This window comes from Mixophyes fleayi, chromosome 1 (assembly GCF_038048845.1).
Source record: "Mixophyes fleayi isolate aMixFle1 chromosome 1, aMixFle1.hap1, whole genome shotgun sequence".
Taxonomy (NCBI): domain Eukaryota; kingdom Metazoa; phylum Chordata; class Amphibia; order Anura; family Limnodynastidae; genus Mixophyes; species Mixophyes fleayi.
In genome coordinates, this window is record NC_134402.1 from 259,930,854 (window position 1) to 259,949,417 (window position 18,564).

Below are 18,564 nucleotides of genomic sequence, written 5' to 3' on the forward strand. Positions count from 1 at the left end.
CGCTAGCTGCCAGTCTATGCTGGTGCTTGTAGGTCTACAACAAGCATACCAAAGCAGTTATTGACTTCCAGGAAGTGCTGAGACTTATAGTTTCACTTACTAAATTAATTTATAAAAAAACATAATTTGAATACCCAGCGTCTGTCAGCACAGGCTGGATTTTCTGGTGTAGAAGGGCATGGGAGCTTGATTCTCTTAAGGAATTTAGCACCTCACATTGCGGATTTACCCTGCTAGTGTAACCAGTCCAGCCAGTCTTGGCTTGGTGTTGTTTGAATCTTTTGCGGGTGGTCATCCTACACTGTTCATCTCTCCACATTAGCTGTAACCAGACTATGCTGAAAAGTGCTATTTTCACTTTGGGGTGGGGGAGAGGAGAGAACTATGCCAGTTTTAGTTATTTCATTTTTTTATTTTAATTTAAATTTTTTTATTTATTTGTTGTTTTGTGTTTTTTTTTTTTTCAAATATATTTTAAACAGCAGTCATCATCAAGTTGATGACTGTGGTATCTTCTATGCAACCGCATCAAGATCTGCTTGAAGTGTATCTGGATGTGCCTGAACACGTTTGAGTTTTAAGGCAATATTGCGGCCGGTATTGTATGTGTAGATTTTGGCAGAAACATTGCGCTCATCTCTGATTCGGCCCTATAAGGTGTAGCATACAATGAATTGTTTTTTTACCACTAATAAAGTCTCAATGTTGGCATAGGTCAGCATGTCTTAATAGGTACTTTGATGCTCAGCTACAACCTGTGCATAGTAGAAAAAGCATATATTGTTAGGAAAAGGATGCAGAGCATCTATAACATTGAAGCAACACCGTCTGTCTGAAAGGTACTACGTTGCTAACCGCGGCTCGTCCTTCCTGCTTGCGTCACTTCCTGTTTCTAGGTCCCTGCTGTCACCATGGCAATGGCCGGGATGCTCTCTCTGACAGCGCCCTGTTCCGGCATTAGAGACAGCCGGGCGCACGCAGGTGCACTTTTAAATTTATGTATTAACAGTGAGGTGACCGATTAACCTCCAGCACCTCCTCAATTCTGATTGGGCATTCTATGTATTTAAGGCAGGCAGGGCTTAGCCCCCCTGCAGGTTATAGCGTTCCGCTCCTGGCTGCTGATCTGCTCCGTTCTACTGTGCTTATTTCTGGATTGTTTTCTGTGTATGACCTTTGGCATATGTTCCTGGACTTCTGATTATTTGCTTGTGACCCTGACCTTAGCTTGTGACTCTGATGCCCTTGTTTGCTGCCGGCCCTGAACTTTGCCTGAACCCGACTTTGCTGATTTTTCTCCTGCCCTTGGACCCTGGCTTGTTCTGGACCTCGTTACCTGCTGTCTTCACCTCCTATTTCTGTGCTGCAGCATTACTCATAGGCTTGCACGACGTTGAGTTTAAGACCTTGGGGCATCGGAGTACCTGTGAGCATATCCAGCTCTATGGGAAAGCAGACTGCTATAGATGAAGACCTCTGCCGATAGTTCTGTAAGATTATGAAAATAGCTGGTAGCCATAACAGTTACAAAGCATCTCTTGGCTATCACAGAGCAAAACAAAGGATTTATGAAATATGCTCTACTTTTCCCTGTTCCTGTTCTGTCATCTTCCTTGCTAAGGTTGCTGTGTGGCTTTTATACTTCGAGATCAATGATATCTGTGAGCTTTTGTATCCTGTAAATTCTGCTGTCACAATGGAACATTGGAGAACAGTTAATGTCCCTGTGCACATAGCTGACATGTCTCCTACATTCAATGTGAAGAGCACTACTAAACCATTTAATGAGGAGTGCATGTCTGCCTGTTAGTACACAGTCTTGTTTTATTACTGTAATAGTTCCCAATTGTAAAGCACAACGGAGTATGATAGTGCTATAAAAGTAAATGTTAATAAACCATAATGAATCTTTTTTTTAAAAGAATGTTAGTATATTATAGGCATGGTGCTCTAAATTATCAAAAGCTCCTTATCTGGAAAACCTGAAGTCCCAAACATTACAGATAATATATCCCTTACCTGTAGTCACATAAAGTACTTAATACTTAAACCTAAATAGGAGTTGATCCATTGTGTAAAAGACTCTTCTAGCATCCACATATTAATGTGAAAATAGCAATTTAGGATTTAGGCTGAGTACATACTACAGGTTTTTCACCCAATAATCATGCCAATCACACAATAAACTACCGGTAGGTCCAATATCGCATTAGTGTGCAAGTCCAAAGATTATGTTTATTCATTGGCAAAGCACATGGTATCATTTTGATTTTGTAAACGGATTAAAATTCTCTGTTCCATAATTTATAATGTCAGGAAAATTCTGCAATGTGTATGCACTCGTGACCAGCATTGTAGGCAGATCTCCATAGTGCTTACACAGTTATGATTTTTTTCAGCAGATGGTAATGACAGACGAATAGCACAGATCTGAAGGTAAATCTTGTAAAACGTGAATAGTGTGTACACATGAATCGGCATGCTGATTGGAGCTTTCAGTCCTTGTTAAAATCATTCACGATATCGCATTATTATTATTATTATTAATTTGTTAGGCGCCACAAGGTGTCCGCAGCGCCGTACATAGTACAAACAGTAGACCATACAGGGTTAAACAGTACAGAACAGTAAACACAAAGTACCAATGCATTGGGAGTGTGTGTATACAGCTTTTCTCAATTACCTCACCGAATGCTATTTTACTGCTGCTAAAAAGGAATACATAGACATAAGTGTTGAAGTAAATGTACACCTTTCCTAAATTTTCCCATAAATACCCTTTGTTGTAAAAGCCAGTAATGTAACCCCTATCTGTCTCATTACCTAACCCTAATGTACACTATATGGACACATGTATTCGGACGCTTGACCATTACACCAACAGGGACTGTAATGACATTGTATTCAAATTCATATACTTTAATATGGAGTTGGTCTCCCTTTTGCAGTGATAACAGCTTCCACTCTTCTTGAAAGGCTTTCCACAAGATATTGGAGTGTTTCTATGTTAATTTGTGCCCATTCATTCTGTAGAGCACTTGTGAGGTCAGGCAATGATGTTGGATGAGAAGCCTGGCTCGCAATCCAGTTCATCCCAAAGGTGTTCAATGGTGTTGAAGTCAGGGCTCTGTGCGTGCCAGGCAAGTTCTTCCACACCGAAATTTTAGTCCTTGCTTTGTGCACTGGGGCACAGTCAGTCATGTTGGAATAGAAAAGGGCCTTCCCCAAACTGATGCCACAAAGTTGGAAGCATAGCATTGTCCAAAATGAATTGGTATGCTGAAGCAATAAGTTTGCTCTTCACTGGAGATAAGGTGCTAGGCCATCTCTGAGGAAACCACTCACTTATAGTGGTGAATCACATCAGATTGGATTCCCATGGTAGTGTGATCACAGGACTTGTACACGAACGGACTGATCGGTTTGATTGAAGGAGCGAGGCTATTAATTTTGATCTGATCCTGCCGCCGCTATTGATAAAGACTTCCTTCTTAAAGCTAAAAGTAGGTTAAGACTCTATATTGAGATCTATCAGGCTGTAACGCTTGAAGGAACATGACTTAAAAAGGTCATTATAACTTTCAAGAGAGTGTGATGTGTTTATATCAACTGTGTGGATCCTATTAAAAACAATTGTGTCGTGAACTATGAAATGATCCTGTGATCTCATGCTATTATAAATCCTTGGATTACGATAGTAAGTACTATTAATCGGACAAAATCCATCCACCCCTTCCCCCCTCCCTTTTCCCCCTATAAGTACACTATAGGTATGTTGTTTTTTTTTTTTGATCTGAGATAAAAATTTGTCTGGACCAAGATTTATATGGAGTTTATTTTATTAGCATTTTAATTGTTCTTTATGTGTAAGTATTGATTGTGGAGTTTTAAATAAAATATATTTGTTTGCTATTTTAAATCTACGGTGATATTTGTTTCTTAGAAAGGATCTATCTTGTGCTTTTTTGTTTTTTCCTTAGCCTAGCCCAAACCCCGAAAAACAGCCCCATACCATTATCCCTCCTCCACTACAGTTGACATAATGCAGTTAGGGAGGTAACGTTCTCCCGGCATCCACCAAACCCAGACTCGCCCATCTGACTGCCAAACAGAAGCAGCACGGTGGCGTAGTGGTTAGCACTTCTGCCTCATAGCACTGGGGTCATGAGTTCAATTCCCGACCATGGCTTTATCTATGAGGAGTTTGTATGTTCTCCCCGTGTTTGCGTGGGTTTCCTCCGGGTGCTCCGGTTTCCTCCCACACTCCAAAAAACATACTGGTAGGTTAATTGGCTGCTAACAAATTGACCCTAGTCTGTGTGTGCCTCTCTCTGTCTGTGTATGTGTGTGTGTGTGTGTGTGTGTGTTTATGTTAGGGAATTTAGACTGTAAGCTCCAATGGGGCAGGGACTGATGTGAGTGATTTCTCTGTACAGCGCTGCGGAATTAGTGGCGCTATATAAATAAATGATGATGATGATGATGATGATGAAGCGTCATTCATGACTCCACAGAACACTTTTCCACTGCTCCATAGCCCAGTATCGGTGTGCTTTACACCAGGCCATCCGATGCTTGGCATTGGTGTTGGTGATATGAGGCTTGCATGTAGCTGCTCGGCCATGGAAACCCATTCTATTAAGCTGCACAGTTTTTGAGCTTCGATTAATGCCAGTGTACGCACCATGCGCCTTAGCAGTCGTTGACCCCACTCTCATTTTACGTGGTCTTCCGCTTCATGGCTGAGTTGCTATTTTTCCTAAACGCTTCCACTTTCTAATAAGATCACTTAGGTGACTGTGGAATATCCAGCAGGGATGAAATTTCACGAACCGTCTTATTGCAAAGGTGGCATCCTATCACAGTACCACACTTGAAGAACGACTCATTTTGTATTACAAATGCTTGCAAATGAAGACTATTTTTTTAGTTGAGTGGTCCTTTTTTAAATGTGTTATATTTTGCTTAGCTGAGGAACATTATTTTAATGCGATCATTTTTATTGTAGGACTTGCCTATTGATGAGATCAAACAGCTCTGCCTGGAACAAGTGGAAATGGAAAGCGATGAAAGCTTGCTGCGGATTCTTCAGGGTAAACCAGAAACTTATTTTACATTTTTTTTATAATGACTGTGTATCTCCTTGTTTTACTAGCACTGACATTTTAATCTAGCACTCTCTACAGGAGCTTGCAATCTAATGTTGATACCTGGATCTGCAGGAGAAATCACAAATAGAGTTTTGCATAAGTTCAGAATTTGTATAAATTAACAAATGTGTTTCTCTGTGGCATCACATTTTTTGTTTCCATAGTCACCATTATTATTATAAAGTATGGTTTCACACATTGCTATTTGCCATTTCATTGCAGGTAACCAACAGTGAAGCAGCGTTCTTTCACAGAGTAGAGTTATTGTTATTGTCATTTCCAAATTCTTATGCAATTGTTTGTCCGCCTGTATGCATTTGTTGTCAGGACAATTCCAACGACTGTGAAGGATGAGATCCCCAAGGATAAGACACTAATTAGATACACATAATTATAATGGCATGAAAGCTGGAAGCCCAAGAGGAGAGGTAAAAATACAAAGTCCATAAAACAGGCAAAGCTGTGACCTTTTTTACTTTAAATATTTTGTATGTAATATTTTTTGCTCTTTGCATACTTTTGCAAGAAGAACAATCCAAAACAATAGCCATAGACAGTGTCTGCGAAAAATTAAAATCTCAATTTGATGTCACAAGGCACAAAAAATAACAGTACATTGCACCAACTTAAAGAAGGAAGTGCAAAGAGGGTATAAGGGAAAGAAAGAGCACCACCTGAGAATCGGGGAGAAGAAGGGGGGTGGAAAGGAGTACAATCCCTGGAATAAGCTGACAGCAACGGGTCCCAAGTCCACAACAGTCCTGGAATTCGAGCCAAGGGTACAAGGGCACAATATTTATTCTTCAAACTTATCGGCAGTGAATAAAGTTAAATTGTTCATTGCTCTATAGAATTCTAGTCTCCTGAGCCATTCCTGAATGGTTGGTAAGGGGGTGGGGGTCCTCCAATGGACTGGCATTATGGGTTTGGCTGCTGATATGAGGTAGATTTTTTTAGTCTGGACAGTGGTACATTGATCTTGTTAAGGAGCCAAAATGCAGGATTATCAGTCACCCAATCCCACCAGATAGGTAAAGGGGTGCTGGGAGCAGAGTGGCATCTCCCAACAGGATTCCGGGACTCATCTGTAGATTTCCGCTAAATGGGCAGAGTCCCTGTACCACCTAGTGATAACTTTATAATGGGTTTTCACAATGGATACACTAGAGGAAAAAGCATGAGTGGCCTGGAAAATGTCTGACCAAGCAGGCTCCTGGACCAGGTCACCCAAATCCCGTTTCCAAGCCATATTAAAACTAGGTAGGGTGTCAAACAAATTTTCAACAAGGAGATTATAAATATTAGAAAGTAGAGGAGTAGGGCAACTGGAAGAAGAGCACATCCGTTCAAATACTGTCAGGTCTTTAGTGACGTCCTTGCGCGGTAGGCCGGACACCACAAAGTGGTATTATATTCCTAATATTCCTCCATATTTTGTAGTTCAGCAGACTCAGTTTGCCCTGGATATCATCAAAGGAGGACACACCAGAGGGACCAACTAGCTGGCCAACACGGGTGACCACAGGCCAGACCCACATCTTTCAAGCAGTCTTCAGCCACTCCATCGGGAGAAAAGGGTTTTCAGACAGAGGGGTCGGGGTGAAACAGGAGATGAAATTTGGGCTAGGGCATGGTAGGACCAATAGTGGGATGGTTAATGGTAGGTAATTTACTGAGCCACTGAAGACACAACATCTGAAATGGTAAAAGCGGCCTCTCTATCAACCATTTGCTTGTTGGTTTGGAGAGCTGAAGTTCACCTAGATGTCTGCAGCTATAGAGGACATTGTGTTTGAAATGAGGCCTCCCCCCCCCCCCCCCCCCCCCACACACACACACACACACACACACACACACACACACACACACACACACACACAATCTCTCAACAGCTTTTAAGGAACCATCGCTTGGGGATGTGGATAGGGAGTGTCTGCAGAAGATAGAGAATCCTCGGGAGAGTGTTCATTTTTATCATGTTGGTCCTCCCCAACCAGGAGAAGTTTTTGGTCTACGAACCCTCGAGTCGGCCCGGATCTTAGCAATAAGTTAAGCCGAAACATCTGAGCAGGGTTCTTAGAAATAAGCACTCCCAGATATATAATGTGGCAGGGATGCCATTGGAACGCAAACGCCTGTTTTGGACATTCCACCATGTGGAGGGGAGCTGAGAGGTTAAGGGCCAGCGATTTTAGAATAATCTTAAAATCGAAAGGGAGTTGAATCTCTGAAATTTTTGGACCAAATTGGGAATGGAGATTTACTTAAATATTTAAATTGTGCGAAATGAGAGACACTGAATCATGAAACACAAAAAATATAGTATAATGTGGGAAACACAATATAGATAGTGTTAAAACATTAAGCAATCTATTTATTAAGATTCCCCCGATGACTAGATTTTTCATCCGTGCATAACGCAGCAATAGCAAATCTTTTAACGTGCCATTCATTAAAATAAAATAATCTGACCGGGGCAGCTGAGCGATGCTCTGCTCCCTGGTGATACTGGTTGGCAACAGCAGGAGGAGTCTCTTCTCTTTTCCAAGCCAGTCCTGGAACCCTGTGTGCACTTAAGCATGCAAACTGGAACTGTGAGCCTGGACTTATAAAAAATAAATAAGTAAGATTAATGGTAGGTAGCATCCAACTCAGTTTTTGCCCTACCTTAGCTGACAGTCATCTATTGGCTCAGATGAAGCATTATCCACCAAAACCACTCCAGCTAGGTTGAAGAAAGACACTGAATGCACTCATAACCACACAGAGAGTTCTGGACTAACACACGGTCTGTGTGAGATGATGGAAACCTCTATTGACTACACTATTCTAAGCATTGCAGTATGTTCACACTGAGGTCATTCTTTCCCTCAAGTCCGCATTATATTATAACTTTGTGTACCATTAAAAATATGTGTTTTATAACAAAAACAAATAAATAATATATGTTCACAAAAATGTTTTAATAAATTTTTTTAAATTTACATTTAAAGGTCCATTATGGTGGAATGTGTGTGTTACAAATTAAGCTGGCCGCTTCACCTGAGCGCTCTGATCTCTGTATCCATATCCTCATTCTCACCCCAATTAAGCTAATAAGACATGTTTTTGCTATAATATGGTAGTTTGAGAACACCTGACCTCCTCTTGGAGCCATATTGATCCATTTCTCTCTGTAATACTGTAGAAATAAATATTCTCTAAATGGATGTAAGAATTAGCTCTCATTGTTTGAGGGGATGTTCCAGTTGAATGACTTGCTTTTGAACAATGTTCTTGTAGGCCCGAAAATGTTAAAAGATATCACAGGTCTGCGATGAAGAAGTTTTTTTTTTTTTTTTTTTATTGAATTCATGTGATACTTATAGATTTTTGGCTTCTGAACACAAAAATTACTCCCGATTTTTGCATATCACATCATGTTTTTCTGCAAAACGTGTATGTATGAATAGGTCATTTTTTTCATAATCTTTAAAATAATGTATTCTTGCTTCATTTATTATAAAACATTGTCTTAAATTAATTCAGTCGGTAGTATAGAACATTGCAATTCAGTTCTTGTCATAAAACTCCGCCCCCCTCCCCCCCCTCAGTGCCAGATTAAAGTCCACATGGGCCTGGAGCTGAAATTTATGAAGGGCATAAACCCCATACTGTCTAAAGGAACATTGCACACACGCAACTACTACAAGGTGAGCTGACGAAGGTGGAACCAAATACAACAGATGCAACACAGTTTTGCCCTGAGCCGGCTCATTTTAACCCCTGCCTACCACCTTATACACACAAACAGTACACACTACACACACACAGTACATATACATACATTCATAGATTAATCAAAAAGAAGTTTAAAAGCTGTTTTATTGCACAACGGCAACACAAACGCGTCAATACCATTAGCACATTCAGTCTATCTTAAAGAAACATAAGAAAATTTGAAAACTTTTGGAACTGATTGGATATACAAGACACAACTGGTTAATATGTGGAGATCTTAAAAGTTTATGCATGGTACTTGGCCAACAGCAAGGTTACACCAAATTCCTATGTTTTCTCTGTGAATGAGATAGCAGAGCTAAAAATGTGCATTGGCAAACAAACAATCGGCCAACTTGATAAAGTTTAGAAATTGGAAAAAATAATGTTAACAAATCCAGTTTAGTAAATCCAAATAAAGTTTTACTTACACCTCTACATATAAAATTAGGACTGATGAAACAATTTGTAAAAGCACTGCCTAAAGATGGATAAACTTTCAAATCTTTGCACCTAATTCCCTAACATATCTGATGCTAAACTGAAGGAAGGCATTTTTACAGGGCCTGACATTAGAAAGTTAGTGAAAGATGAACATTTTGGGCATGTAATGAATATTGTGAAACTTTCGGCGTGGACTTCGTTCAAACAAGTGATTTTCAAAACTTTTAGGCAATGTCAAGGATCCAAACTACAAAGAAATTGTCAGGTAAATGCTTAATAGTTACAGAAACCTTTGCTGCAATATGAGTTTAAAGGTACATTTTTTGAATTCCTATATTGAGCATTTCCCAAATAATCTCGGAGACTACAGGGTGAACGATTCCAGCAAGACTTTAAAGATGCTGAAAGAAGATACCAGGGTTTATGGGATGTCCACTGAGGGCTGACCACTGCTAGATGATACACAGAGACGACACAGAAAAAAACTTATAAGCGACAACACGAAGTTTGAAGTCAAAAAAACAAGATATAAACAATTTTTTCAAATAATTATGATTTGTTTCTATTATGGTTTGATTTTATTGTTTGTTTTTTTATGTAATTAAGACAAAAACACAGTGATATCATCTACACTTCTTCGTATTTCACAATAAATATGTCAAGAACAATTAAACTTCTTGCTTTTTCTTAAAAATGTATGTAACCCTCTTATAGGTGATTTTTTTTTTATATATACTATTTCTTGATGTACACAGGTGTATAAGAATATAAAAGTATTATTAAAAGCTTTTAATACCTTAAATTTCGCAGACCTGTGTATTTAGTGATGCAGACATTTCCAGATTTACTCTAGTGACCATTAGATGAGTTTATAGTATCTAAGGTTGCTTTCACTAAAATGGAACAGTATAGGCATATTGATTTATCGTTGCAGAAAGTGCAATTTCTCATAGGGACACATCAATCCTTGAGCTCTGAGTAGATATTGAAAGAATTACTATTCACTTAATGACCCTCAACAGAAACTTGAAGTTTCAGGAAGCTTTCTCTTGTATTTTATTCAAAGAGGAACAAACCTTATTTGCTCCTAGCAATACAATTGAGTTACTAGCAGAATAGCATAGTCTCAATTAGATACCCTATGTGAGGTTTATTCTGGCTAGACGGGCACCAAAGTTGTCCACTCTTCCATCTCATCTTTGCTACATTTATTAAACCCTTGGCAGCTTATATTCTTCTTGTCACATCATGTGGATTCAAGTGGAAAGAAATAACTGTTGGGTAACTATACTATTGGCTAACACATTAATCTTACTCAATCTCTATTTGAATTGAGTAAATTTGATGGATTGTAGCGATTTATAATTTACATTAATGGCATTTTTATGGGTAGGCACATTGTGAAAGCCCAAAGTGAGCTCCAAACGCATGTCTAACATGGCTCCGCTTGAAATGTGTTTTCACTCACCCTTTTTTTTAAAAGAATTTCATTAAAAATTCTCAGGTCGCAAAAAAACATGTATCACAGCTTTCAACTATGAAAGTCACTTTCATTATAGATCTTTTTGGTATAGTTTTTATTTATTAACTTGTACCTCAATTTCATCAAAGTTTTAGGTGTTAATCTTCTGCCTCATTTGCATTTGCTTTTATATGATTTAACAATAAATAACATGTAGTTTGTTCTTTTTGTTTTGGTTAATAGAATGAACTAATACCTAAAGCAGTGGATTCCAAACTTTTCAGTTCAAGGCACCCTTAGGGCCTCCATAATTTTTTCAAGGCACCCCAAAGCCCAAATAATTACCAAGTAGCCCCCCGCCTTGCTTACCACTGGCCCTGGCCGAGGCACCCTTGTGAGATCGCCTAGGCACCCCAGGGAGCCTAGGCGCACAGTTTGGGAACCACTGATCTAAGGTATTACAGCAGGGGTCTCTCAGTGGACACTTTAGCTGTTAGACATACTGTCTATGTTACCCTGATTATACAATGGAATGGCTTAACTCAATTAGCTATTTTGACTGAATATACTAAACATGGGGTTACAATATTACATCAGGGAATGACACTGCATGCTTACATGAACCAATAAGACTTTTGACACACTGTATCAGCAGTGTTACGCCATCTGAGTCTGTGATACATTTTGATACAATACCATTTATATTGATACATTTCCCAATGCTATTTCAGCCAGTATATTACTGTGGAGGCACATTGCATATCATGTGGACGTTCTATCATAATTACCTCTCAGATTACTTGTTGACCTTGCTAATTAACATGGGCTGCCAGCTAGTTAACTCAGACATTGTTCTGATTGCAACCCAAATCTAAGCTGCATCTCACAACAATGGACATTTGAGACAAATGATAATTACATTAGCCAACACAAACAAAATGACTTCTGCTGTCCTGTTATTTTCACACAATGTGGAAAAATTCTTTATATTTGTAATACATACAGTATTACAGGTAAAAGCAAGGGCAAAATGTGCCTAATAGCATGAAATAATACACTGGTGTATCTACTTAGACTGGGCCAAGAATTAAAAAGTACATTAAACCGTGATAAACGGGTGATTAATAAAAAGTCCTCAGTCCAGTAGCACCCCATTTCCTCACAATAAGTATCCACCTTTTTCACTCTGCAGAAAATAAATATTTCTCGGGTTTATGTAGAGATCACATGATTATTTGATTGGAGTCCAACTGTGAATAATTAAAGGGTTTCATTGATTTCATTATAAAGCCTTTGTCAGTGCTGACAGTCAGAGTTGGATGGAAGAGACGGTCATACGACAAAAGTCACGTACTTCACAAATCTGCTTAGTTACCCATATACAGTAGTAATTGCTGGTTCTAACATTAAAAGATGGAGGACTAAATATTTTAGTAATCCAGTTACTTTATCTTTGGGGGGGGGGGGGGGTTCATATGTAATTATGATTTTTTTTTTAAATTATTATGTTAATTAGTGGTAATCATTCCTGAGTAAATACATTTTGATTCCATGGTATCATTAAATTTGTGAAAAATGCCAAAGGGGTGATTTTGTGTTGAGCATAATGGATGCAAGGTTTTTTTTCTTCCATCTTATCTTTTAAATCCTCTCTGCTTTTAACCTGCTGTTTATCCACAGTGTTGCTCCGATTTAGCCACACTAACATTTAGGAATTCTAGTGCTGTGTTTTAAAGCGGCAATCCTACATTTTCTTTATGTATGAAGTGAAGTACATTTTAAGCATACATCTGAGAACCATTTTTATTAGCTATCCTCCTATAAATCAATTATCTCCTTTTCAAAAGATAGCTGGTTGGGAAACAAGAATGGTTGATGATCAGTCTGCTACATAGACTCAGGCTCACAACTCTCTGCATGTCATGCGATGGCAGAGGATGGAGAAAGACAATGTCACAGTGCAGACAGATGTCAGAGGGGCATTCTGAAGCTTCTCTGCTTATGACATCATGTGCCATGTGACTGTGGTTGCCATAGTAGTCCGGAATCCTAAGTCATTAATAGCAGCCTGCAGAAAATAACAAAGGATAAATACCAACATATTTTTATTTTATTTTTTTTAAAATGGGATTGCTGTTTTAGTTATTACTATGGATCCACCAGAGTGGAGGAATACATTTGTGTGTATTATCATGATGTTTATTAAGCATTGAACACAAGATTGTTATTTATCATTAATAATAAGACATTAGTATAACACTTAATATACTGATTTTGCCCCATATACTGTGGTGGAAGTGGGCCTGTATAAGGTGACATGCCATACCGCCACTACTGCCTTAATTTTAAAACTAAGAAATTCCATTCACTTACATTTTCCATAGAGTCACTTCTAAATTTCCACTTCGATCACTGCACGTAATCATGTGAACACAGGTACATGTCCCCTGATGCATGCATGCTAAATTAAAATGTGTTTCATATAACTATGGTACGAATTTCTGTTCTTTTTTTTTTTCCTTTTAATTTGTTTAGGTGACCATGGTGCAGATTCTGCCACAGAAGAGGAAACCGTAGGACACTTTACACAACCAAGAGCAGGGCAAAGCATTCAGTAAGTGTAAAGTCTACATTGCTCTTTTATAATTTTCTTTTTAGTTTTCTAAATACCAATCGTATAATGGCTGAAAATCTGTTTAAAACTTTAAGAAAAAAAACCTTCACATTTGAAGTTTTATTGCTTTGCTTCTAAATATTTAAAATATTTTTGCCTGAAGTTTATATAATGCTGTATATAAAGCACCCAATGCTTCAGCCTCCTAGAATTCCTAGAATGCAGTGTTCCCTTCACACCCCTTTTCATTGTTTGATTATTTTGAGACGTTATACACCGATCAGCCACCACATTAATTGGGCAGTAAGTGAACAATTAGTTCTTGAAGATGATGTGTTGGAAGGGCATGTTGTGACAAATGGGCATACGTAAGGATCTGAGTGACTTTGACAAGGGCCAAATTACTAGTCCATCTGGTCCAACCCCACAGAAGAGCTACTGTAGCACAAATTGCTGAAAAAGTTAATGCTGGCTATGATAGAAAGGTGTCAGAGAACACAGTGTATCGCAGCTTGCTGCATATGGGGCTACGTAGCTACAGACTGGTCAGAGTGCCCATGCTGACTCCTGTCCACGGCCGAAAGCGCCTACAATGGTCACACGAGTGGCAGAACTGGACCATGGAGCAATTTACTTTTAAATCATGTGGTTCGTATGCATCATTTACCTGTGGTAGGGTTGGCACCAGGATACGCTATGGGAAGAATGCAAGCTGGCGAAGCAGTGCGATGCTCTGAGCAATGTTCTGCTGGGAAACCTTGGGTCCTGGTATTCATGAGGATGTTGCTTTGACATATTCCACCTAACTGAACATTGTTGCAGACGTAGTTCACCCTTTCATGGCAACAGTATTGCCTGATGGCAGTGGCCTCTTTCAGCATTATAATGAGCCCTACCACACTGCAGAAATTGTTTAAGAATGGTTTGAGGAACTTGACAAAGAGTTCAAGGTGTTGACTTGCCCTCCAAGTTCCCCAGATCTCTAGCCGATCTAGCATCTGGGGGATGTGCTGGAAAACCAAGTCGGAGTCGTGGAGGGTTCACCTCACAACTTACAGGACTTGAAGAATCTGCTGCTAACGTCTTGGTGCAAGATACCTTCAGTCCATGCCTCAACGGGTCAGAGCTGTTTTGGTGGGACACAATATTAAGCAGTTGCTTTGAATGTTGTGGCTGATTGATGTATATGTACACACAAATATACACATTGTATTGAAATCTTCACCTAAATCTCAGTATCTTAAAGCAACCTTAATAAGATTTTTGTTGTGTTAGTATTTGAAAAAAACACCAGTTTTAACACACAGTGAATACTAGGGGAACAGATAACTGTAAAGAAATAAACTGAAGTAGCGATGTATCAGTGCTTGGTCGGCCATTTAGAACCACTCCTAATTTACAAGGCATGCTGTTTACCAATTTGTCGGTGGCTTTAGAAGCATTTGATAGTACATTTGAAACAAAACAATTTAAGTTTTGTCACACTGGCAAATGTGTTTCTCACTGTTTTTTCCATTTCATCCTGGAGGTGCTCAATGGGATTAAGAGTTGTACTTTAGAGCCATTTTAGTGCACTGAGTATTGGAGGGTGGGTATCTTCTAAATATTTCCTTACATAATGTGTCTTTTTTTTAGGATTGTCGTCTTAAAAAATATATATTTTCTTTCAAAGTGCAGATTTTTCACTGCTGAAATCGGATTTATTTCCATAATACCCTTTCCATTCTATTATTGCCGACTCCAGCAGGGCCTCTAGCATGCTTTACAATCTGATCTTGTGTATCTCTCCACTCTTTTTCCACAGCTACATGTGGTTATCACTCCCAAATAAATTCAACTTTCTTTAATCACTTTATGAAATGCTAAAAGTTCACTGGTTTGGAGATATTAGCCTTTTGCTTTTTCTCTATTGAGTCCTTGAGGTTTGAGGACATTTCTCACTGTTGCTCTGTCATTTGGATTCATATAAGTAGTCTTTTTCTTTCATCCAGCCACTAATTTGTCTATAGGGCAACTTTTGCTTCCACTACTTTTCTGATTGTTTTTTCTACGGTTATCATATTCCTACTTAGAATTTCAGGTAGTTGCTGATTTTCTGATACACCTCGGCCTTCTTTTTCAAGTCACTGAGTTGGTATTAACGCAAAGATCCCTTTTCTTGTAGGCTTTTATTAGACCAAGCAGACAGTGACAGCAAGCCATATGGCGCTGGCATTTCCAGTGTCCTCCTTCCTACATGACTCCCCCCGCACTGAGGTGCCTATTCCAATCAGAGCGGGGATTCCGATGTTAAGAGAGAAGGTGATGGTGTTGGAAAAAAAAATCTACTTTTTCGGCAATGGCAAGTTGCCCTGGTAGGCCCACCTGCCGCACTTACCGTGTTCCACCAGCCCTGGCTTCTAGTGTAGTCTAAAGATTATTTGCTATCTATTTCCTTCTCTGAAACTAGCAAAGCCTTCTGTATTTGTACAATTTCAATAATGATGCTTTTGCCCAAATCAGCCATTTTAAAAGTTTAACATGGAATGTACAAAACACATTGTTTTCATTGAGAGATTTCAGCATAAACAAATTCAGCATATTCTTAAAGTAAAATTGAACATTTTCTTCAATACAAGTTTTCAATAGATATTCCACAGGTTGCGTGTTATCAAAAATTTGATAGGGAGTCTTATCTTAGACCATTGGTCCACTTATAAATGTGTGCAGCTAGTCATTCAAATTTCTGTCCACTCAGCTTGGTCAAGCATACTCTGTGGGGTAAAAAAATTACACTCCGTATCGATCTGGAAAGTCGTGTGTTAGAATTTATGCATACAATACATTTGATATTAAAACTAAGACCTATTATAATTTTTAATATACTGCTGTATTATTCATTGATCATTATACATCACTGAACTCTTGTAACTTATTCCTTTGGTGTGGTTAATTTTAATAGTTGTCTATTGCTCAAACTTCTTTCTATGGTTTTCATCATATTAGTTCAGGTGATTGCACCCATTGATTTATTTGAAAGTTTAAAATAAAAGCATCTTTTCTAGTGTCACAGCATGTGGCCCAATTATCTTTTGTTAAAAAAATTATATAAATAAACAGGTGTTGTTTTGGTAAGCACAAAGGGTTCTTATTGTGAACGCTTTAAAACTAACCCCCAAAAGTCTTCCACACCACAAATGCTGCATAAGCTGGTATCTAGTTCAACAGTATTTTTATCTGTGGCAATTGAGTAAGCAAATTGGGAACATAAGTGAAGTTTTTATATTTACGCTTTAGTTGCTGTGGACAACACACGCTAGTGTAAATACTAGGATGGTCATAAAGCAGACCTATTGTATAAAACAAATGTAAAAGGTAAACATGCTTGTATATTTAATAAACCTTACACCCAAAGGGTCACGTAATGATGTACTCTCTCTATCGGAGTGTATCTAAATGTCTCCAAATCTCTCCAGTTAGCGTTGGGAAACTGAGCTGTGGGGAAAGTGTGCAGATTGATTCTGCCACTAGATGGCTCTGCAAGCCTTGTTATTAATATTCTCTGTTTATTCTACAATACTGTAATTTATATGTCTACTGCTAGCTTTAAAGTATGGAATAGTGTGCAGAAAATAACACTCAAGGGACCTGAAAAGCAGATGGTCATGTTTCCTCTATTCCATCTCCGTTTGTGTGCAAGTAATAGCATCTTGTGCAAGTTATTGCCTATTTTTCTTATAATAGAAATGATGGTCCTTGTAATGGCAGAGCTAAAGAGTGTGCATTGGAGAAAAGGCATATTACATGTCGCTGCCTTAGAAGCTTAGTATGGAACATACTGAGAAAATGCCTTGTGCTCTTAGAAAATATTTTCTCATACTCAGACTTTCTGATTCTATTTTAAATCCTTTGTAGCTTTTGATAAATTTATGGAGTTCAAAATAAAAAAGAAATAGTGCTAAAAGATGATACTCTATATAATAAATTAGATTAATTATAACGCAAGTCTTTTGAATTTATTCCACAATTATAAATAATAAAATTAACTTCTTTCTAAATAAATTTGTTTTGCAAATAATATAAACAAAGCATTAAAAACATCACAAAGCACAATTTTTATAACCAGATTTGCTGCTCCTCTTATTGCTCTCAAATATACTTTATAGATATCTACTTGGGTTGGCAGTGACAAATGAAATATAAAATGTCAAGCCAATTTATATAAATCCTTTACTGTCATTTATAATCTGTAACCCATATTGCCATTTTTGTGTCCTTTTTTTAAAAGCCATAGGAACCAAGTCATTGACAACAAGTGAACCGTGTTGCTTACTGGGCACTAAAAACTTTTAGAAAAATCCATATACCATTTCATACTTATATTTCAAAAGTCTTTTAAAAGTTTAAGAAAAAGCCATATCAAATAAGACAGACCGTTTATGTAAAAATGTTTCATACCTTGAAACCAGATCCTATTTTAAGTAACTTGTGGATAATAATCTACAAATTATGTAAAACAAAAATGGAAACATGCTAGCACCAAGTCAAGATGACCTAGCGAACTGTGTGACATATTAAGGACAACAAGAAGTTTGAAAGAACATTTTAGGAAACCTAATCGGAATATTTAGAAACCATTACAAACCTATAGTGTCTCCAGATTTTTTTGTTTTTTTTCCAAAACATTTTTACCCTCTTTTGATTTAACCATTATAATATCATTTTCTAGGTGAAATATTTAATAATATTATTATAAAATTGGTTACTTGGTTTGATTAGTAAGAGGATGTTAAATTGTTTTAATATTTTGTCATTCTCTTTGTGATAATAAAACATTTTTTATTATTTAAAAAGAAATAAAAACATTTCAATCAATTTCTATATTGATAACAAGATATGATTTCTACTGTAGGTGCGATGGGGAGTCTCCGAACCCTGTTATTTGTCATTGCTAGTTGGATTTAATCTCTCTCTCTTCAAAATGTAGAGTAAATCCTATTTCATGAATTAGTGAATAGTTGAAGTTCTCTAACTCACTATATACTTCTCTTCCGTTAGTAACTTTTATATATTAAATGAATAAATCGTTAACATCTGCAAAAATATGATCCCGATAAGAGATTCATAGAATTAGGAATAATGTTAAGAGCTTGATT

The 18,564-nt window shown here is 37.9% G+C and overlaps 1 protein-coding gene across 1 annotated transcript in view; it reads left to right on the plus strand.

Annotated features, from left to right (window-relative positions):
• Positions 1 to 18,564, plus strand: part of CAAP1 (caspase activity and apoptosis inhibitor 1) — a 45,366-nt gene that overhangs the window by 14,412 nt on the left and 12,390 nt on the right. The window contains exons 3-4 of the mRNA XM_075210081.1: positions 5,009 to 5,093; positions 13,351 to 13,429. Of these exons, the coding sequence (XP_075066182.1) occupies positions 5,009 to 5,093; positions 13,351 to 13,429 (164 nt within the window). The remainder of the gene's footprint in view (positions 1 to 5,008; positions 5,094 to 13,350; positions 13,430 to 18,564) is intronic.